The 24,410-nt window shown below is 34.2% G+C and overlaps 1 protein-coding gene across 2 annotated transcripts; it reads left to right on the top strand.

Moving 5' to 3' along the window:
• Positions 1-7,492: 7,492 nt before the first annotated feature.
• LOC141486101 (uncharacterized) lies at positions 7,493-17,979 on the top strand. Of its 2 annotated transcripts, XM_074183821.1 has the most exons (4): positions 7,493-10,230; positions 10,351-10,556; positions 10,615-14,033; positions 14,962-17,979. In XM_074183821.1, exons 3-4 carry the CDS (start codon positions 13,587-13,589, stop codon positions 15,292-15,294), a joined length of 780 nt encoding a protein of 259 aa, XP_074039922.1. In that variant the 5' UTR covers positions 7,493-10,230; positions 10,351-10,556; positions 10,615-13,586; the 3' UTR covers positions 15,295-17,979. The 2 variants fall into 2 exon arrangements, with proteins under 2 accessions (XP_074039922.1, XP_074039921.1); XM_074183820.1 differs by having other exon boundaries at positions 7,493-10,556.
• Positions 17,980-24,410: the final 6,431 nt, after the last annotated feature.

Below are 24,410 nucleotides of genomic sequence, written 5' to 3'. Positions count from 1 at the left end.
CATCCTCACTTTCATATTCCAAACTATCACTTTGACACCCTATAGCTTCTATAGCTTCATCCGCCAAAACAATATTCATGTTTTCAATGTCGAATTCTTCTACTGACTGCAAATTAGCCGTTTCATCACCCATAATACTTGCTATATCTAATATGATAGATTCTGAATCGCTAGGAATTTCATCAAGCAAAGCATAAGACTCATCTGCATTTAGATTTTGTAAATCTCGAGTGCTCCAAAGTTGTCTTTTCATTCCTGAAAACAATACCAAATCACGAAATAGAAGTGCCTAGCGGTCATCTCAGATGACCATAACAAAATATAGGACTCTGAAATGCAATACACTATTTTCATGCAAATCTTTCACGCACATTCATAGATAATATCCAAATACTAAACCTACCAGCCATTGTTGTACGATTCCTAATGATAAGAAGATGTTTGAGAGTAATTTTCAGCAGCGAGTCACACTAGCAACCAACCGACAAGAACAAATGAATGTATTTCCCGCGTCCACGTGCTTCAGCACGCCAGAGGTAAACTCTCGACTCTCTGTACATTAGGCAACCCATCTGGCACACTGGTGCATATGAATAACCGGTAGGCCGTTTCGTACAAGACATTTGAATTGTGGTCCTCCTAAGTAACCACTACTCCTCAAAGGGTTAAGGTAAACTTCAATTGCACCGCGTTATGCATGACTCGACCAAGCAACAAAACGCTTTTTTCCAGGAGAGTAAAATAACTTTACTGGTCCACCAAAAATCAGTGCGTCAGTGTTTAGATCTGCATTTTTTTGTGTTAACAGAAACGAACGCTACATATTCATGGCCACAATTATTTTTTTAAAAGCACCTATAGCCGAGCGCTGAAAAAATATAATGGCGCTTAGTCAAGTTATGCTTTAAGGGATAATCTCCTTTATACTTCTACCCAAATGACCATATGACAGAAATGTTATTTGGTCGTGTTATGCAAAATTTCGAAATACATGAAAAATAACGATTTAGGTTTTGGAAATTTACCTCGTATTCACCCACTAAAAATAAAAAATATAGCCGGTTTACAAATTATATTTGAAAACAACTTTGGTCATTTACTACAAATAAAGAGAAAATAAATTTTTCTATGCATCATCCTCTAGATCAAAATCAGGGTTACCATTGTACCCGTCAATGTCTTCCTCAATACTGGGGTCACCCACCAAGTTCTTGTAGAACTTCTTGGCATCTTTTGGTATGAAGCTCAGTAAGAATTTTAAATCTTCAATTTTTTTTTCTGCAATAGGTTTTCCATTGGGCCAGAGACTTTCAAGGAGTTTATTGAATTCCAGGTTGGAATTATTTGAAGGCCTACCTCGTTTTTTTTCGATGTTTATTTCTCGGGCAGCAGTTTCAAAATGAGTTTTAATAAAAATGCTAAAAGGCTTTTCCTTCAGAACCTCAATTTCTCTAAATTTCAGCCAGTTCAACTTTTCTGTTCACTATAGATTTTTCTATGGCAGTAGTACCATAAAAGTTTTCACTTTTCATTCTGTGAACAATAAGGGGATTCTTTCGTCTGCAAGATCTCATAACATTTATATAGTCGTCCGGAGAGTACATTCGTTGTTGCAGCTTTAAGGCACATTCTATGTCGCCAAAATCAGTGTCGTTAGGGAGGAAGCTATGCCCAGATATCAGAAAGCGGAGAGTAATTTTTTGAATAGTTGGATGAACCTCTAGTATCGCTTTCAACATCAAAACCATTTTGATGTTTCGGTTTTGACTCCCACAGCTGTCAGACCAAAGTATCAGATGTTTAAATGATATCATGGTATCGTCTTCCATTATATGTTTATACAGGCAAGATCCGACTTCCTGTGCACCACGACCAGCTTCACCTTCTAACCATAAGTAACAATGACCTTTGTTTTTTTTGCTGTATGAATTCCTGCATTGTACAGCCACAGTTGACGCTTATAGAAGACCACATTGGTAGGTATACGTGGAAGAGGAAGAGTCTTTTCCAAATCAAAACAAAGAACTTCCAAATCTTTGTTATATACTGCGTTTTTCCTGTCGTCTTTCAGTAAATTTCTTGCATCCTCTGCTGATTTTAAATGTGTTGCCTTCTGTTCCGCATACATATTTTGTTCCTCAAGTGTTCCAGAACATTTCAGTATCTCTAATTTATCACATGTGTTGCACGTATCTTTTTTCAATGACTTCCTTCTCAAGTTGAAATGAGTAAGGAAAATTTGCTTATATTTTGAGAATGATACGGGCATTCTCGATTCTGTTTTGTATATCTGATACATAACAGGCAAGGTGGTGTCAGTACGCAAATAATAGGCATTTGTTTGTTCTCGAGCATAATGGGATTTATATTTCGGAAACAAATCAATATGATTTAACACTTCTTTTTCACGTTCATCTGAAATCTTGTTTTTTCCTCCTCCGATTCCCCTACAGTCTTTTATTCCTTCTGGTCTCTTTCTAGATTTTAGTGCCAAGTCGACTTTGCCACTAGATATTCGAGAAGTTTGCAAAAAAAATTGTTTGCATACTATAATATCATTCACTTTGTAATGTCTAGAGAACGTTCTTTTTTGCGAATTGTTATTTCTTTTCCTCTCAATAGGCACTTCATGTACCATTGCGCAAATTAAAGCTCTTTGGGCATCATGCGAACTTACTGTGTAAAACTTATCAAATTCTTCTTTTACTTTTTGTTCTCCAATTTTCGAAAAACATTGGCATTTGCACAAAAACTGGCGAAATTCTCTTGGTAATTTCATTTTTCCTTTTTGAGTGAAGTACTTTTTATTCTGGACACAATTTAGCTTTCTCATATTTCTATTTTGAGATGGAAATTTTCTCTTCCTTCCTTTGTTCGGGCGACCTTTATGATTATTTTCTTCCAAAACTGCATCATCATCCTCAACTTCAACAGATATTGTTGCTTCAGGTTCCAGTTCAAAACTGTTAGGTTCTACTGAGACGATATTCTTTTTCAATTCATTCAGCTCCGTATCAGTGTTTGCATTTTCATCATTTTCTAGAGTCACTGGTGTCAAGTCTGTATATACCTTTTCCTGTAAAGAAACTCAACTTTAAAAAGCATATTAATATATTGTGTGTACCATTATTTAGTTTGGTGAATTGGGATGTTATAGATTTATGGTTTTCACTTTTTTTGAAATGTATTAAAAATTCTAAACTCAAAAGTTTTAAATACTCAAAAGTAAATATGGATTTTAGGAAATCATTTGATTCCGCAACCTACATACATGATAAAAAATGGGACCACTGTATAGCAAGAAATATTTTCTGGAGATCTCAATTATGTTGAAAGTTTTTAATTACCGAAATTGGTTCGCCACCAGAAATCAAATAATAATCATCTTCCAAAAGACCTGGAACAGTCACTAATATTTTTTGACTATTAACTGCCGTTTCCTGAATAACATGTTCTTGTTCCTAAAGTTTTAAAGAAAATTATTGTCATGCTTTATATCTACTATAATACAAGGAATCCGTACCTCAAATATCAATTCACGAGCACGTTGCAATATTAAAGAAGTTCTTTTCATCATTTTAAAGCTGTTTTATTTTTGTCGAAACAGCGGTTACTCTGCACTTAACCACACTATATTATTTTTTCTTCTTCACATTTTTCCTGGAGATATGGACATTTGCATTAGGTGACCAACGATCAACTTTTTGGTGGTTGGTCACATTATGCAAATCAGTCAAGGCACGTTTCTGAACTTCAATGAAAATGTATCGTTTGGTCAAGTGTTGCCAAATAAGAAAGTGCAGATTCAATCTTTGGCGCTTAGCTCTGTACGTTATAACTTCAAAATTGCAGGTTCCTGTATCTGCTTAAATTTGTTATAGGTAAATTACACTATTGTGCTTTAGATGGCACCAAAATCTCGAAATTTACGAAATGGCGCTTGGTCGAGTTATGCGTAACGCGGTCCAATTATCCTTCATGTTTATTCATTTTGGAAAGTAATATTAGAGTAAACTAGAAAATATGCATTTAACATAATATTTATGATGGCATCAAAACATGAGGCAAGCAATTATTTTAAAATTTTATTAAAAAAAATAGGTAGGGTAACATGGTAAACAGTGAACCACTAAAAGTTTGAACATTTATAAATCCACCGCACGTAAGTGTAATTGAGAACTATTGACATTAAACGAAAGGTAATTCATTAAACTTGTGTTTTGCATATCAATTTCAGCACCAATTCTAATAGTTTATTGGTAATATTGGTTTTTTTAAAAGATGGCGAATGGTTCACTGTGTACCAGTATAAGTACAGAGTGAATCGGAGGGTGAGTCGACAGTGGACCATTGTGTATACAGTGAACCATCACTTGAATAATCTACCTTAATCGCATATTTAAACATATTTATTGATGGTAATGTCATTAAATAAAATTATAGTAATATAATAATTGATAATTTATTCATATATTTGTATTTGTCATCAACAATCATATAAACTCTCAAAACAAACTAGTAGGCTCTAATTTAACTTACAAATATTGTTAGGAACACTACAGTTACCTGTATTACTTAGAGTTAACAGTCTTTAACGTTATTAACAGTCTTAGTCTCAGTCAAAATATAAAAAAGTAAAAGCTTCTTATAACAGTTTTCATCAAATGAACTAAAATTATATCACCTTCGTAATGAACCTTATCATCGTCAAAAACAAAAAAAACACATCTAAATAAAAGGGTACTTGTGAAGTAAACTTAACAAAAAACAAAACCAGCATTAAGGCTTACTTCTGACATTGATAATCTAAAAAAAAAATATCAAATTCTACATGAACTTCTATAAATTTCCAACAAAATCAAAGAGGAAAAGACAAAAGTGACAAATTTATTGGAAATGTATAAGTTGCTTGCCGGCGACTACTGCCTTCAACTTTAGGGGCAGGAAGTATAAATTTTATGTCATTTTTCCAAACTTCTGCCATATCTGGTTCCAGTGGATCAGCAAATTTATAAAAAACTTTACTCTTCAGTTTTGAATAGGATACAAAATAGTCATACCCCGGTTCATTAGACTCTTCTATAATCTTTGCGACGTAATAATATTTTTTCTTTTTATTTGTCTCTATCAAAATAACCACATAGTCACCCACTTTAGGGTTTCTTGGCAGAGGTTTGGAAATAATGTCATCATCCAGAATCACTGGGTCGTCGTCTTCGCTATCGCTTAAAAATATCTCTACCCCAGAAGACGATCCACTGACACAAAATGTTTCATCGCCACTACTGTCACAGTCATGTTTTTCCAATCTTTGTACTTTCTTTGGTTTCTTGTCTTCAAAAATATCACTTCTCTTCACTTTCTTTAGTCCCTTCACCTTCTTCTTTCTCTCTTCTATCTTATCCTTCTCGGGAGTGTCTGTCGCTATCATACTTTTGCCTAATGTCCTTCTTCTTTTAGTGTTTCGAGGACTTGCTTTCAGAGGGAGTCTAATCTCTTTAGGTGTAATGAATACTGCCCCTTGTTGTGAAGTTGATGGCCTTGGCGAAATAGTCATTCTGGGCACTGAATCCTGTCGCTTTGGTTCTAGTTTGGTCATGGTAGAACATGCTGTCTCTTCTTGAGCATTGGTGTTTATTTCTGGCTGTTCAAAATTTGGGAGTTGTTCAGACTTATCTAGAGCACCAAATGGAATCTGAGGACTACCTGTTTCTAGATCCAAAAAAATAGTAGGTGAAGAGGGAGCCTCAACCTCTTTAATTTGTGGGTCTGGCCTATCTGTTACAGCACTTGGTAAAAAGTCCTCTTCTGTGAATATTGACTCATCAAACGGAAATAAACCGCATTTTTTGAAAGCACTGATAATATTTACCGGTGTCATTGCTTTTAAATATGCAAGACCTACACATTCAGCTATTTGATAGATTGTAAATGCATGTCCTGCGTTTCGGAGCATCCACGAGTCAACTGCTGCATTATAAAAAGTTTTGAAAGGTCCATTCAGTCCAACATCTAGGGGCTGCAGTTTTGCAGTAGTGTGGGGAGGTACGGTTAGTATTGTTACACCAGAAGACTTCGCAATATTTAGAGCTTCTATTGACAAGTGGCTTTCGTGGTTATCATAAATGAGAAGTGCAGGATTTTCCTTTGATGCAGAGGTGTGCTTTATGAAATGATTCATCACCTCAACAAATAACTCTGCGTTCATCCATCCTGTAGGTGTGGCTAAACCAAGTGTTCCAGCTGGTGCACCATGTAGCATATGAGCTTTGAAGTTTTTTCTGGGAAAAACCATGGCGGGAGGCAGGTCATGTCCGGTAGCGGAAACGATACAGCAAGTTGTTACTAAAACGCCTCTTTCTCCACTAGTTACTTTGCAGACGTTGCTTCTTTTTGGCGCAAAGACTTTTTGAGGCTTTTGCACAGTCGTCGTAGAGGTTTCGTCGAGGTTGTAAACACGAGTACCATCTCCAAATCCAGAGTACCGTTGGAAAGCTTCTTTCAAGTTATTGAAGAATAATTGTACATTCGTTCTGTTAAACGCAGTAGCACGCGCTGAGACTTATATCACTGTGCCTTTCTCTGAACGATCTCAGCCAATCGATTCCTGCCATTTGATTGGACAACCACGAAGATGGTACTTTCAACTTGTTTGCAATTGCCAGTTGATAAGCCAAATGCCTCGTCTCTTTAGCTGTGAGCCCGTAAAACATGAGAGCACATTCGCTTATATAAGCTTTTAATATCTCTTCCTGTTCACGTGAAAAAATAGCGTTTACCTCGTAATTCGGAACGAATCAAGCATTATCTTCAGTCTTGTGTTTTTTCACGTATCTTCTGACGGTTGAATATTTTAAATTGCATTCCTGTGCAGCTCTATGGATACTCGTTCCATTCTTTACCAGATCTACAGCTTTTTTCATGTCGTTGGCATCATGTCCGCCAATTTTTCGGATATCGGTTTTAGTTCGACCCATTCTAAAACAAAAAGATTACCTGTTATTAGTATTAAATCTTCTATTAACGCCTTTTTTGTTTATTACAATCACAGTTGAAAAGTTCAAAATTGTAGGGTACACAGTGAACCTTGGTTCACTGTGTACTGTACAAATTTGAGCCACTGTGTGCAGACACCACTTTTTAACCTATGAGGTCACATAAATATCAAACATACCAAATTCAAAGGATATTTATATATCTAAGTTATCAAGGAATAGTTACTTTACACTCGGAAACAGTGCAATATAATGTAACTATTCATACAACGATTCTAGGAAGAAAATATATGAAAACACGTGTACTTACTTTTCTTGACTCCAACGACAAAACAACGAACTATACAACCGTTAAGACCGGTAGCCCGCCGTCGACTGGAGAGTGCGGGAGGTGGTTGTAGACAGGTTGTTTCGCGTTTGCAGTACGGTTGGGCAACGTTACGTTTTCGGGATAGGAGTGGTGGTGCACTGTGTACAACTGGGCCACTGTTTACCACCTGACCCTACAGCCTGTATTTTATATGACGTATTTTTTCTAGCCACATAGCTTTTCATTTGTGCCCAAATGAGTTCAATTGGATTTAATTCGCAGTGGTAGGGTGGAAGTCTAAGGACTGTGATGTTTCGTCTTTCCGCCATTTTGTCAACTACGTATTTCTTGAACTTAGATTTGTGTTGCCGGGCAATTTTTAAAAGTTCTGCTTTAACCATTCCATCTTCGTAAGGCAGGGACTTATTCCGCAGCCAGTCAATGATATCCTGTTTCTTCCACGCAGTCGTTGGAAGTCTTTCAACTAGTCGTGAATGATAAGGTGCATTATCTAATACTATAATTGAGTTTGGTGGTATATGTTCAATCATCTGCTCAAAATACTCTTCGAAAACATCAGCTGTCATCTCCTCGTGATAGTCTTTTGTGCTTTTGGATTCAAATTCCAACAAACCATGCTTAGCAAATCCTTTTTCACTGCCAATGTGAGAAACTATTAATCTACTGCCTTTACCAGAGGGTGGGGAAATACCAGTAGACCAACCTTCCATAAAGGCTTGCCTGGAGCTTGATATACTTTTATCTGTCCAAATTTTTGTGAGAGTATACCTGCGTTTACCCACGTTTCGTCCTGATAGTAAATTGGCCTTCCTTCAGCCCGTGTCACCACACAAACCACAAGAGGAGACTGAATCATCTGTCGGTAACAAATAAGACAGATGGGTATCCGCGGCTAAGCTAAACAGTGGAGACGGGAGTGGGTTAAACAACTTAGCAAATTTCAAATAGATCTTAATGGGCGCCAGGTAAATTTAATCCTCCAGATACCCTAAGTAACTCACAATATCAATAACTTACCAATTAAAATTGGAAATAAAAGATAAAGATCCCCAATATGATTTATTCAGTAATCCTAACTTACATGGATTAACCAACAACGCTTCTAAGACAACAATGCAATATTCACACTACTACGCGATGTTCAAATGTCAATACAAGAGCGCGGTGTATATACCACGAATTCAATCAGCCATAAATTACGGTAGTAACGACGCTCAAAAAAAACTACAATACGTCGAGTAAAACTACCACGAAAATTGAGTAGGTGATATCGTAAATACTAGTATCGGAAGGTAAGACAAACTCGTTTGCGTCGCGTGAGCTCAGGCGTAGGCGCATCGGTGTCAATCAGCAATCGTGAAAGGAAGAATATACCTCAATTTCCGTTTCACAGATATCTATATCAATCAGGTATCAATAAACAAACTCTTGATCAATAAACGATAAACAATCACTATATCAACAAGTATCAATAAACATAAGGGCAAACAATCATTTGAATAACTCAGTATAGCACAAATATTCAAATATATCAATTATAACTTGCGTGCTCCTTTTGGGCCACCCGGTATATGGTGTTAGGCTACCCCGTAGTTCGACGGAGATGGATCGCCCTGTAGCACCGGTGGATCACCCTGTAGTACGGTGGAGATGGATCACCCTGTAGCACCGCCAAGATAGATCACCCTGTAGGGCACGACAAGCTGGACCAGTAATGGATCACCAAATAAGATCCAGAAAGATAAAAAAAACTTAAAGAAGAAGAAAAACCCTACGGAAGAAAATTCTCAATCAGAATCAGATAAAAACAAGGTGAGATTCAACCCCCATTCAATAGGGACTATTTGACTAATCAATACCCCTGGTATATTTTCATTAAGCAAAGTAGCAAGATAACAAGAGAATATTTTTGGGTGCCCTGTATAACCATATGACCCGTAAAAATCAAGAAAATTGAATGAGTGTTGAAACCTCTCTTCAATACTAATATTGAGTTGAGATATAACGATGGAACCAGAAATTACTAAAATCATCAAAAACACATTTTTTAATGGTAAATGTCTTACCCTGGCCAAGGGGTTTTCTATACGTTTCTTCGTGTGCGGTGCTCTGCACGAAAGTCCTACTGGGACTTGATGAGTGACTGAGGGCCTTCTGTTTCTTATGAATCTAGGGACGAGAAACGAAGGTTGTAGAATTGAAGAGGTGGTGTCATAGCTAAGACCACATGAGAGATGCGACAGTGATTCAGACATACCTAATTTTGGAAATCCTTCCACCTGGCACGAGTTCGGTAACCGCCACAAATCCTCAAAAGAGCTTAAGTTTCAGACTGCAAATATCCACACCAAAATGACCAATCAGTCTTCCACTATACAATCCTGACTTGTAGAAATAATCCCCGTGAAGGATGGCACAAATACAACCATATATATCCTACAATCAGTCTGATGGTACGTTGAACTCCGAACCAAGCTCATCGAGGCTAACTTCCGAATACTAAGACACTGCCACATCTGACAGCTAACCAGTTGTTGCCACAGTGCGTCCAATCTACACTACAAGCACCAAGGGGGCGCTGTGCACAACATCATAAATCTATCAATTCCTCCACAGCCAGTTGAGACATCATCAACAAGTCCATGACCCATCAAAACTCCTTCTCAAAGCAATGCAACCCTAAAACAACCCTTGACAACTTGAGTAGCCGATCAATCCCTCACCCGTGAACAACTGTAGAACTAGTTCGGTGTAAGTCGACGGAACGACACTACGAAAGTTCGGCGGATGTCAACCAACAGCTGTCTCTTAACCTTGTATTAGAATGTATACAAAAATATTGTTCCAACCTATTTTCAACTATTCATCAATCCTTATTCATGCGATGGAATAGAAACATATAAGGTAAGTCGCCACATCCTTCCCTTTCAGTACAAATATTAGAGCATTCATATTATGCAGAATATTTACCGAAAATATCAAACAGTATTCAGAAACCCAGAGCTAACTAATATTGTTTTTCAGGCGATATGGCTCTAATATGTCAGTAAACCTTCTGGAAGTGATGAATAACAATCTATGCAAGAAATATTCTCGGAAAGGTATAGAGAATAAGGCAGGCAACGGCTGAAAAATGATAGGCGAAGTAAACTGAGAAACAAACAATAACAACTATTTCAACCTAGCGAGGAATTTCGGATCTCCAACGTCGATTTGCAATAGGAGAATGCGTAAGTACTGGTCAAAGCAGTTAGTCAGGGAGCATACATTTATTCTTGTACATTTCAGGTATGGTTTTCTATGGAACGGAAGATTCCCATTACTATGATGTTAAATGAATAAAATCAACTTGTAACTGAATTACATTGGTAATATCCTCTGAATAAAGATCTTAAAAGGTAAGGTAGTGTTTTGAAAGGTCACATAAAAGCAGTTTTGATCTAGTGCTAAATTGAAACGTAACACCCGAAATTTTCGTATAGATCTTAGATACTTTCTTCTCCAACATATTATCTCTTCCCGGTCAATCAAAAGTGATTTTCGCTCTGATTTCTCCCACCGGAAATTTAATTCTTTTAAAACTTGCCACAATTTGGTTCGTCCGACATGAGGCAAATCCGGGTCGTCTCTAACTTCTTGTAAAATTTTGTTTAAGTTGGGTATTTTTTTTTTGTAAAAAAATTCGTGAATTTTCCTTCGAATACCATTTTTGGCAAATTCATCAATTTCAATAGGTTTTCTCCCCCTCTTTAAGTATTCGTTTGTATTTGGGTTAGCTATACCTTTTTTTTTCTTTCTGATAGGAACCTATATATTGTTGACTCCCCTACGCCCGTCATGTTGGCACAACTCTTGATTATGTTCTGAACAGTGTTTGTGGGATTCTGAGAAACCAGAGCATCGTGAACGTTCAAAACAATAGTCTTCTCTCTTGGTGAATAGACAGACTTACTGACTGTACGCAACAGTACCGGTGTAAAACTTGATGATGTTGATGATGATGATGACGAAGCCATCGCAAGCAATCAAACAAAACAAGCAGGAACGAAAGGTACGTATATGTTTGTAGGAATATGAAAAAAAGTTACTCACGCACTGCACAAAATTCGCAAAATAAATATTAGAGACGTTAATTACTGCCGTAGACGCCGAAACACCAACGAGCCGTAAATTAAATGCGATTAAAAAATGTACTAAACCAAAAATTATTTTCGTTCGTAACAACTTCACCCTTTCAAGGCAAGTTTCGAATATAAACCGAATCTTTATATTTAATGAATAAACACCTCAGGAACCTCCGCCTATGATTTTACGAGTTTTACGACCGTTTTATGACTTGGGCCCTCATTTTGTGCTATCGACAAATTATGAACGGACTATAGAAAAATCGATTTTATTAATAAAAACTGGAACTCTTTATCAACACATATGTCAATAATATTTTTTGCATTACATGGCAATGAAGTTCTTTCGAAAATCTTGTGGTGGGTATAGTTGCTTGAATTAACGTCCACGGTTCCAGAAAAATTGGAAGTACTGAAAAAAATGAGTTGACACCTTTTTCCGATTTCCTCATGACCAGTAAAGTGATTTTAAATAAAACATGAAAGTCGTAAATGAATAGTTTTATTGTTGAAAGCATTTTTCAAAATAACTTGCATTAAGAATAATAGTTCTTTCAGTTTTCTCCTCTTGTTAGATTATGGTAGAATCCTCTGAGGTTTTCGGGAATAAATGGTAGCTGTTCCTGAATGTTATCGAATTTTTTGGTGCAGTAGCCTTACTTTTATCAATCGATAAAATGGTATCATCGTTCCTATTTTTGATCGTTTTTCTTTTTCCTGATATCAACTTTACTCCAATATTTTGCTTCATCGAAAGAGTATCGACATTTAGTTATTCCGAACTCCTCGATCTGGATCCACCTCAACTCTCTAAATACAACTTTTTCATTCATTCATTCATAATACAGATGTAAGGATAATATAGAAAAAATATTATGATACACGAATAATAGAATGCAAATGTAGAGAGAAAGATAAAAAAATATTATAAGAGATGTAAGATGGTAATTTTCACCTATCTCCTTGCTGAAGTTTTCCAATTCTCGAATTTTAGGAGAAAGGTTTTTCATGTGAGCAGATCTCTCGTTGAACTGCAGCCATTTGTTCACACTCCACTTTAAGGAGAGATACTTGCTCTTCCAGTTCAACAAGTATGCCCCTCTTCGCTATATATTCCGTTCCAATTTCATTGTAAACGTGATATATCTCTAAAAATTTGTCTCTCCTGGATCTCATAAATGAAAACCAATCATCTGATTTTTCGGGGCCAAGCTTTGGGGGCGGTGTAGATCTTGGACTAAAATCCTCGTATTCAGGATTGATCACTTGAATCTGTGGAATAAATAGACGTGATGAGTAATAGATGTCGCGTTTCAGTAATGATAATTACCTGTTGGACTGATGTAGAAGGTCCTGCTACGACTTCCATGTCTCTCACTTTTATCGACTTGTCTTTATCCCTTTTTTCATGTTTCATCGTGTGCCTCCTTCTAGATGGCGACTTCAAGCTAGACTTTTTAGACTTCTTCGCCTTCTTCATTACCTTTTCTTCACCCTCCCTTTTTTTCTTTTACGTCTCTCAATGTCATCATCCGAACTGTTCTGATTGATTGAACTATGTGGAGATACTATATTCTTCGAATACGTTTCCTCCATCTCTAATATATTAGTCACAACAGATTGTGATAAGTTCGGAAGTGGCTCATCGAGATTCGGGCTGTAAGTCGCCATCACATTATCAAAGTTGGAAGGGTTGTCATTCAACTCCACGTAGTTTGGATTGAATTCATTTAACCCTTTGAGCCCCAAATTAAGATTTCAGAACTATTTTTATAAACATTTATTGAAAAATTCCATAATAGTCAATCATGAAACATAAACTCAATAAATTTTATTTTTCCATTTATTTAACCCTTTGGAGTCTGATTTATTTTTCTTATACTTTTGATATATCTGAGGTCAAATTTTATGTAAATGTGGATACTATATCAAGAAATGTTAGTTTTATGAATGCAGGTTACACCCTTTATACGCTAAAGTGGCCTACACACGGTACGATTTTTTGTACTGCATGTTGAACTGCAAATCGTGAAGAAAATCGTACGACATGCAGTACAGCCATTTTTCATCCACACCTAACGACACAGTTTAGATTTTATAGTTCAAAAGTGTTGGTTAAAACGTTGTTTTGCAAGTATGTCTTCAAAAATTTCAAAAAGAAAAGCTGCTGTCCTTTTAGCTACGGTATTAATGGTAGATGATGACGATGAACAACGAGAAGTTAAGAAGAGAAAATGGTGTAAAAAGTTGTTAATGGACAAAAAGAAATATTCTCATATGAATTTATTACAAGTGTTGCAACAAGAAGAGCCTTGTGATTTTAAGAATTATTTAAGAATGGATTCTGATACTTATACGTCTTTAATGGGTTTAGTTTGCAATAAAATAACAAAACAAGACACAATCATGAGAAAGGCAATTTCTGCTGAAGAAAGATTGGTCGCTACATTAAGATATTTAGCAGCAGGAAGTTCTTATGAAGACCTTAAGTTTAGAACAGGTATTTCACCTCAAGCCCTAAGTGAGATTATACCTGAGACGTGCAAAGCTATATATCATGCACTGAAAAATGATTATTTAAAGGTAAGTATAAAAGAAATTCTAAATTTGAAAATTTTATATTTTACAAAATATCGTACGAACCTACAAAACATTATTTAAACTGAGAAAGGAAAAAAATTCTCGTCAAACTTAAAGCGAATACTTAAAATCAGGAAATAATTCAACTTCAAAAAACAGTATAGGTACCTATTTAACAATTATCTTCTTCACAATTTGCACTATGCGGCTGAAGTAAAATATAGTCTGATAGATTTGAAGTCAACATGTTTAACCTATCTTTAGTGATTTCATGAGGGGCTAAATCTGATTGACCGCTAATTTCTGAATAGTGTTGCGATAGAAATGTTGATTCTATGGGAGTATATTTGTTATTTGTTTGACGTTGCAGCACATTCTTTGAAGGAAACTTTAGTGTATAGTCTAATTTAAGTTTTCCCTGTGCGCCGTAAAATATGATGTCCGACCACAACTTTTCCGCAATGAGTCTCTGCTGATCATCCAATTTTTTTAATTGAAATGCAAATCTTTTTTCCGTTATATTAAACTCGTCATCTACATTTTCTTCACCGGACAAAACTTTATGAGCAGCATCATAGAGAGCCAATTATTTTTCCTTGTTGCAGTCCTCTTTCGGGAAACATTTTGTGGTGTTACTGAGGTAGTTGTTTCAAATCGGGACTTCAATGAGCTTTGTGAAGTCACATCAGTACTAGATGTGGTACTGATAGGTGACAATATCGAGTTTCCTTCAGTGTAACAGTTACTCTGAAAGAAAAAATAGAAAAATTAGTAATTTATCAATAGTAAGGAATATATGAATGTAAAACTGGAAATAAAAAATATTACTATATATTTTACATTTATGTTTCGCGTGTGTATATCTATGTAGCAGAAAAAAATCAGTTAGCCCTGTTTAGTTTGCATTAGTTTCATAATGGACATATTTTAGGTTCCATCAACAGAAGCTGAATGTAAAGAAGTCAGCAATGGATTCCAGAATCTTTGGCAATTTAATAACTGTTTGGGCGCAATTGATGGAAAACATATAAATATAACAAAACCAGCCAACAGTGGATTATATTTCTATAACTATAAGGGAACATATAGTGTAGTTCTATTTGCTGTAGTAAATGCAAATTATGAATTTATATACGTCCATACTGGAACAAATGGTCGAGTCTCGGATGGAGGAATATGGTTCCAAACAAGTATATGTAAGCGTTTACTCGCAAAGAAGCTGAACATACCAAGCCCCACCAAATTGCCAGGAACAGATGATTAGGTACCATATGTTTTCATTGGGGATGAAGCATTTCCACTGATGGAAAATTTAATAAAACCGTACTCCCAAAAAAACATATCTTATCACGAAAAAATATTTAATTATCGTTTATGCCGAGCTCGCAGAGTTGTGGAAAATGTTTTTGGAATATTGGCTTCACGATTTCGGATATTTTTACAGCCTATCAACTTGAGCACAGAAAATATTGATATGATTGATATGTGTTGTGCTTTGCATAATTTTTTGAGAAAGACATCTAAAAACAATTACATATCCGAAAAATGTGTTGATCGTGATGATTTTACCAATAGCAGTCTAATACCGGTACAATGGAGGCAGCAAAGTAGCAGTGGCATGAGCAATTTGGAAAAAACAAAAACTACAAACTCAAATGTCCTCACAAAAACTGTAAGAGAAACTTACAAAAAATTTTTTAATACTGTTGGGAGAGTTTCTTTTCAAGATTGTATGGTGAAATAATAACCAAATGAAATTTTATTAAAAATTATCACATAGCTAAACATAATTATATCTGTATTTCATGAAATCTATTGAAGCAATTCTTCTTTTCATTACTGCAAAGATGATTGTTGCAAGTGGAACACTTGGAATGAGGTCTAGCTTGTATACCTTCCTGGCTGCATACTTCACATCTACCTCTAGTTTGAACATATATTATCCAATGAACAACTTTATTGGCTAACCTCACGTTGTTTACTACGGAATAGTTAGTCTTAAGGCGTTTTGATGGTGCGTTCATGGTAGAATTTTGTTCGGAAGATTTTCTTTTCGTTCCCTTGGCCAATTGTGAATAATTTGTCAAGCCTTGCACTATCGATCTTCGATATTCGAGTAATCTAATTGATGGGAAATGTTGACAGTAGGCAATGTAAGAGTTGATGACAACAATATCAAGCATTCCCCAGAATAACCGGTGCCACCATTTTTTTGACCGTCTAGATAAACCATAGGCGGCACGAAGTTGATCAGCGTGGTCAACGCCGCCCATATTTTGATTATAATCTTTTACAATATAAGGACAGATGACATCGATTGATGTACCATCCTTTTGCTTCTAGTATAAGATCCCGATATAAAACGACCTTCACCGAGCTGGTTAATGGATAAAAAGTATTTCAAGTCAAATTTAATATATCGTTAAGTATATTGGAAATGGGTTGCCTGAACAATTTCAGTCCAGAATATGATTTTTTTATAATTAAAAAAAATTTTTTTTAAAAACATTTCACTGGTGTAGTTAATAGATAAATTATATACCGTTCGTCAGTATAAAGTCTACAGAGTATGCAAACGTTGGGTTGCCTAATTTTTTCCTGCCCCAACTCTTGGGTTGCCAGGTATAAACAGGTAAATCGATAGTAGTAACTTGCACCAGTCTGGTTAATACATCAAAATTACATTAAAATAAAGATTATTATTTTCTGAGCACGGTGGTATAGGGTTGTCTGCGAAAAATCAGTCCAGAATCCCGGTTGTCGAATTTAAAAAAGTAAAAGATTGCGGCAAGCGAATATGTGTGACAGAGAAGTCCGAACAAGCCAGCCTATGCGATGGAGAAGGATACAGCATAGCAGCTGTGTATAGTTTCTTCATTGTGGGAAAGAGAATGCGCATGCTAGTTGCCTGTGGAAATGAAAAGGATAGCGATAGGCTAATAAATACTGTGCATCATTTTGGAGTAGCTTAAGGGGGTATTCTGGTCTAGAAATTTAAAAAAATCGATTTTTTTGCATATTTTCAAAGTTTATACCTTCAAAAATATGCCCTTTAACGGATTTTTCAAAATTCGAATTATTTCCGGAGATACAGCGGATTTTGTGACTCGGCGTCGAAGCCGGCCGCGTTGAGTTTGAACTGCTTCTCAAACTTCAAACGCGTTTTTCTCGAAACTACTTTTTTTGAGGTGGTTGACATGATATCCCAAGTTCTACTTCACCGATTTCTTTGAAATTTGTTGATAATCTTTATACATCTCTCTATCGGACCTGCCCCGGATTTCGAAAAATTTAAATTTAAAGTATTTTTTTAAAATTCGAAAACGTAAAAAATAGGTTGAAAAAACATTTTTTTTAAGTTGACGCCATTTTGTGATTTTTTTTGTAACGGGTAACCCGATAGCGACATCCTTATTATTGAAGAATTTTCTTGGTTTTTTTGTTTTATATCACTATAAGAGTTAAAATCATGTCAACCAGGGACCACCGTTTTTTTTTTGCAGTCCCCACTCCACCGGCCTGTAATTGGACGATTTTGTGATTTTTTTTTATATTAAATTTTTTTTTTATACTCTTCAAACATCAATAAAAATCTTATAAAAAAATGGATAGAAAAAATATTTTTCATTTCTTTTTTATCTTAGGAAAGTACGTAAAATTTAGGCGTCTAGACCAGTATACCCCTTTAAATGAAAATCGAAAACAATTCATTCAACAATTCATGAATTTTTTTTTCTATTTTTTTAATAATAAATTATTAATATAGATATATCTATATATTTCATGTGACATTCAAGTATGTACGTTTTTAGTTAATAAGAAGGTATTGAAGGTAATGATGGTACACGTAGTGAGAAAAAAAAATCTATTTACAAAAAATGAATTTCTCGACACAAGAAATTCGTAAAAAGTAATTATTTTGCTATGTAAAATTTTTTATTTCTTGAGAAAATAGCACATATATATATATATATATATATATATATATATATATATATATATATATATATATATATATATATATATATATATATATATATATATATATTGTTATAAGTTTTTTATAAGATTATTCTGTTTTCAAAGTTGAAGATTTTCATATTTTAATTAGTTAAATGTTGAAAGTTTGCATTTATTTTAGTAGTTAAAAGTTTGTATTTATTTTGATACTTCGATGTTAAAAGTTTTTCATATTATTATTAATTTGATGTTAAAAGTTCACATATTTTGTTAGTTCAGTGAGTGCAAGTTTGTGAAAGTCAAAGTTATTCTTAGATGTTTAATTTTATTAGAAAGCCAGATACTTTACCTTTATTCAAATTCCTATCTGTATAATTTGGAGTAATGTTCATGCCCAGATCAGGCAAAGTTGTGACTTATTATCAGTTTTAGAGTTTTAGAGTATTTCAGATCATTTCCAAACAGCACAACTAACCAGAAATCATCAATCATCGGGATAAATACACTGAAAACAGTAAAGACATTAATACAACATAATAACATACAATAAAACAGATTTACACTACAAATTAATAACAAAAATTCAATTAACACTGACATTAGGAATTTTATCTGAAAAATGGTAAGAACACTCAGTACATGATTTGGATGCAACTAAAGAGTAGCCAATCAGATTGATAAATTGAAAAGGAGGTGTTAACTTCTGAAAAATGATGTATTTTGGATTCAAAATTAGAAAAATTCAAAACTAAATGTGATGAAATGTAATCAAAATTAATCAAAATTAATCATTATTAGTATTAGTGAAAATTGGGTAACAGAAATCATAGATATAATATGTGTGAACAGTGAAAAGTGTCAAAGTTGAAGAAATTTCAAAATTATTGTCATGAAGAGTAGCAGGCTGGAAAATTTTGTCTGGTTGCCAGGAGTGAATCAATAGAGACGGGAGATAGAAGCTTTTGAATTGTCCAGACGGGAATTTTTTTTGAAGAGCTGTTTGAAATTAAAAGGGAAAAGAAAGAGAAAAGGCCGTTTTGCATGTTCTTATCAATAAAAAACCATCAATAGGAGCCAGAGTATAAATACATAATAATAACGAGAAACGATACTTACTGGAGATTTTAGAGTGTCTGGAAGAATTCAAAATTCCAATCAGGGGAAAACCAATCCAGGGAAGCTGTACCAGTTTTGAGGTATTACAATATCATTTATAATTCCCAATCCATAAGAAGAATACATTTTTGAAAATCTTGAACAATTCATAACCTCCAAATCGAATCTAAAGTTTTCCAGTTACAAGGAACTTCCAGTGTGAAAATCACAACTTCTGAACTTTTATTTATCAACGAACTTCATCATTTTATTTACAAGAACTATTATTGGATTTAATATTAGGAAAATTTGAAAAATTCACTGACATTTAGCACAGATATTTTTAGAATCGTTTCCCACGCACGAACCACAGACATCTTAAGTTTTCAAGTAACTAATTTGCCGTTACACGTAAATTTAACTGTACGGAACACAATTCTAAGAATATTTTTGTTTCAAATTTAACATTTACTGGAACATTTTTCAGCATAAGGTATTTTGGCGCAGTTTTAGGGTAATTTAAGTTTGGTTTGACAAAACATTTAAAAAATTTTACATTCATTATATTTTTTTTTAACTTTGAGACAAAGTTTTATTTTCAAAAATACAGACATACAAAATTTTATTCATAACACCTTTTCAAGAGTTCTACTTTGAGAAAGAGAGCTGCATGAGCTTCGATTGAGCTGAGCAACCTTAAAGAATAGAGGTAAGATTTAGAGGTAAGGACAGGTATCTGCCGGAGCACTATATATATATATATATATATATATATATATATAAATGGAACCAACAAATAATGGGGCTAAGCAGCAAATGAAAGAGTACTCTTTAAAGTTTGTCCAAGCTTTCGGAAATTTAATAAATTGTTTCCATCATCAGGGATGCTACAATTTGAGGGTGTAAGTAATATTAATATATAATTATGGATGGTTAGACTTACAACTTTTTGAGGATGTTTCATACGATGGTTATGTAAAATATTGGACACAACATGATGGATGAACATCGATACAATACATTTATAAAACTGGTTAAAGGATGTCTAATATTGGATAAAATATTTGTGAAAAACGTTACAGTTTAAAATTAATTTGAAGGAAGAATAATGTCACATGTCGAAATTTCACAAAATATTAATTTGGAGGGATTGACAGATAGTTGACATGACATATGTCAGTGGTTCTAGTGATAAAAGCTGTTACCAACTTGACTTGTAAAGAATTATTTTTGGAAATTTCTACCTGTGCAGCTTTTATTAAAGTGAATGTAAGATAATAACATTTGGATTAAAGTATAAAGTACATTATTCTATTAATGCTAGATTGGGTGAATTCATTGAAACATTGTTATATGGATTTTTATCTAACGTCAAAAGATAGAAATATATCTCACTAAGATGATTAATATCTGTTTTTTTGTTGATGCAATTTTTATTTTCAGCAATGAATTATATATTAATATTACTTACACCCTCAAATTGTAGCATCCCTGATGATGGAAACAATTTATTAAATTTCCGAAAGCTTGGACAAACTTTAAAGAGTACTCTTTCATTTGCTGCTTAGCCCCATTATTTGTTGGTTCCATTCCTAACCAGTCAGCAACGATTACCTTTTCCTCTATATATATATATATATATATATATATATATATATATATATATATATATATATATATATATATATAACAGAATAATTAGTGACTGGATTAACTATAAATCGATTTAATTCGTGAGGTTGCAGTCAATAGCTGGGCTGTTACAAAGAAAACTCTTTGTTATATGTCAAGCTTTCGGTATATTTCACACCTTCGTCAGGACAACTACAATAATAAGATTATATATCTTGTAAAAAATATATAAATATGGAGAACTTACTAACGTGAGAATAAAATATAAAATGGTTCAAAAACAGATAGAAAAACATTAATAAATGACAGTTGATAAAAATTTTGGCTGACAATGTCAAGTGGGAAAATTCTGAATGATACTCGAATTACTAGATTTTTTATTTTCTTTATCATATTTCAGTAGGTACGTGTAAATTTTGCTAAGACTATCAATATCAGTTCGTTTATTCATTGAATGTTCTTCGTTATTAATATGTATCATTTCCAAAAATATTCTTTTCGTTGTATTGGTTTCTCTATCTAAAATATTTGGATTTTCAAAATTCATTTTATGATCCTCCGAATTAACATGTTCTGTTAATGCACAAGAATTAACATTTCGTCTACAGTCGCTTTGTAACAGCCCAGCTATTGACTGCAACCTCACGAATTAAATCGATTTATATATATATATATATATATATATATATATATATATATATATATATATATATATATATATATATTACACTATTGGGTTGCAGCAATTGATAAGTTTTCGAGTAACTTAAACTCATCGTCAGGGGTACTAGAAAATACAAATTACAAATTTTTGATAATAGAATATAATATAAATGTAAATGTACAAATTTTCGTGTAATCTTCAACCTCAGATTCGTCACTGTTGCTACCGCTATCATCAAAGTGAATTATGATTGGTTCAATATTGTGTTCAATACGGTTGTCTACGTCCCACATTTTTTGCTCCTTTTTTAAAACATGCTTTAAAACATGCATTTCTTCCAGTCTTCTGCAGAAACAGTTCGAATAGCTTCTTGTAGGTGATGTTGCACGTCCACTAATTTAAATGTTCTGTTTTCTCGTGCCACATATCCTTTTACTTGCGCCCAGATTAATTCTATTGGGTTTAATTCGCAGTGGTATGGTGGTAACCTTAAAACTGTAATTCCACGACTTAACGCCATTTCGTCCACTGCGAATTTGTTATATTGGTCTGTGTGTAATTTTGTTAGCTGAAGTAGTTCTGCCTTTAAACTATCTTTGTTATATTGGATGTTCTTATTAATTAACCATTCTTGAATTGCTGCTTTTTTTCATGATTGTTTCGGTAATGGTTCTAAATGTCGACTTTGGTATGGGACATTGTCCATGACGATGACAGACCCAGGTTCCACAAGTTGAATGATGCCTTCAAACCATTTTTCAAACACCTCCGCATTCATCTCTTCATGATAGTCGCCTGTTTTCTTAAGGTGGGTACTGACCGGCGTTACGAGGTGTAATGTAACATTCGCATCGAGCGGGTACGCATCGAGCTTGGTAAGGTAGGCGACCCAAATTCAGACACCTTTAGGGATTTTTATTACATTCTATCCAATATAATTCGTAATTATTTGATAATATTGATCAGTTTCCATTTTTCTGGATTTAATAATCATTTCTAAGGAGATCTTAACAGTTATTTATAATAAAACTCTGTCTATAATAATTTTATTCACATTTTATTATAACCACCCCAATAACACTTAATTCCGACAGTAGGAGAAAAGTTTCTTTCAAAATCAGACAGGTCAGTGAACCTAATTCAGACGGTGACCCTAAGTCAGACATTTGAGGAACATTATTCCGACAGAAAACAAGAACTACCCATAATTGAAAGTTTAATGCAAAAATAACATAAACGCATTCCAACATCATATATGGTACTTTATTTCTTCAATTGCATAAAATCCTCTTTTGGTAATTTCAACAGGAGGCTCAATCTTTTTGACAATTTCATGATGATCATACCAAATTTCATCTTTGGTATTTGGCCACTTCCACCATCCACCAGCCTTAGCCATTGAATTAGCCAACCATTTTTCATTGTTTTTATTCGTGATTTGTGCCGGATAATAATCATCAAAATAGTTGACAATTACTAAATCACCAATTTTTATTTCATCATCTATTGAGGGTCCCGCTTCTGTATTACCTACAATAGTTCTTATATAGTAAAACTATGCGACTTAAATACTTCAAGAAAATTATTTCTCACCTTCGTTGGCAATTCGACCACTTCCCGTTTCTTCGTGACCCTGAGATAAGTCTTCTTTACTATCTGTCCCCTTTTCTTCTTCTGATGTGTTCTTTCCTTTAGTTTGTCGTATAGATTTTTCTCTGGGTTTCTTTATTTTTTCCTGGCGCAATTTTTTGTTTTCTTCTCTTTTTCTCTTTCTATCCTCTTTTTCTTGAATTGATTTTTTCTGCTCGTCCTATTTCTTCAAGAAATATTCTCTCCAAGCATCGGTGGTACCTACAGAAGGAACTTTAACCCTAATGTTCCTCTTAATTACTTTTTTAGTTGGTTCAGGCCAGAATAAAGAGTTTTTGAATGGAGATGGTATAACCACTCCTGGCAGTACTCGAGAATGTTTAGTATTACTGCGACTATCTCCAATTTCTGCTTCATTGACTAATTCCCCTCTTGATTGTTTGCCTTCAACGTTATCGGTTCGTTTTTCTGGGGTCATTTCAATATTTTGCAGTATTCCTTCTATACTCTTTCCTGACATACTAGTTTCTCTATTTCCACCATTTTTTTCCTCAACTATTTCGTCAATGCTTTTCTCCTTTTCTGGTATATTTTCTTTATCAGGTTCTTCTTTGGAACCTTTAATAACGTCTACTGCGGTTTCAATACTTTCAAGTGTGGGTTCTATTTCAAAAATGTCTGCAGGTACGGCATCATCAGCTTCAAATTGAACTAAATTCTCCCATCCATCTTCTAGAACTAGGCCTTCTTGTATCTCTATTATAATGTTTGGTTGTTTCTCTTTTTTTTTAATAATCCCGATTTTTTGTACATTTTGTACCAAATGTCATATAAACTCTTATCTTCAATATAACCTGTCCAATCTGCACCCATCAACTGATAGCATTTATTCATAATACGTCTGAACATAAGATTCAAGATATCGCAAATGACTCTCTATTTCAGTATTTACTGCTTCTTTTGTTTTGTCTAATTCATTATCATCTTGAGTAAGAAGTTTGTGATAATCAATATTATCAGCATTGAAAGGAAAAAGACCACATACTCTGAAAGAATTTTTGAAAATATTTTCCAAATTTGTAACCGATTTCAGGGCATTTTGAAGAACAGGAGCAAAGGTATCTTTACTAAAATTTTTATAATTATTTTGTGTTTTGAAATTTTGAACTTCACTTTTCCATTTCATTTTTAAAGTTTGGAACAATCCCACATCCAATGGTTGTAGTATATGTGTAGAATTCGGTAACAGGCTTATCACGATTATTTTCTTTTCTCTGCAAAATTCTGTCAATAGGCTAGGAAAATTAGACACTCAGTGTGAATTAAATCGCGGTAAGCAGGAAATAGTTTTAATATCTTATTTTGGTCCTAAATACATGTAATCTGAGTTTGCACCATCCCAGGAGGTGAGCTTAACTTTTGAGAGCCCGAAAACCTCG

The sequence above is a fragment of the Leptinotarsa decemlineata genome, unplaced genomic scaffold, assembly GCF_025532065.1.
Source record: "Leptinotarsa decemlineata unplaced genomic scaffold, Ldec_3_MD MMD2_tig00026347_RagTag_RagTag, whole genome shotgun sequence".
NCBI lineage: Eukaryota > Metazoa > Arthropoda > Insecta > Coleoptera > Chrysomelidae > Leptinotarsa > Leptinotarsa decemlineata.
The sequence above is the reverse complement of the archived record's forward strand: the minus strand, read 5'-3'. Positions and strand labels throughout refer to the sequence as shown.

Coding starts and splice junctions, on each gene's coding strand:
- LOC141486101 (XM_074183821.1), top strand. CDS start 13,587: ATGTCTTCAAAAATTTCAAAAAGAAAAGCTGCTGTCCTTTTAGCTACG. Junction 14,034..14,961: donor TGAAAAATGATTATTTAAAG/GTAAGTATAAAA, acceptor GACATATTTTAG/GTTCCATCAACAGAAGCTGA.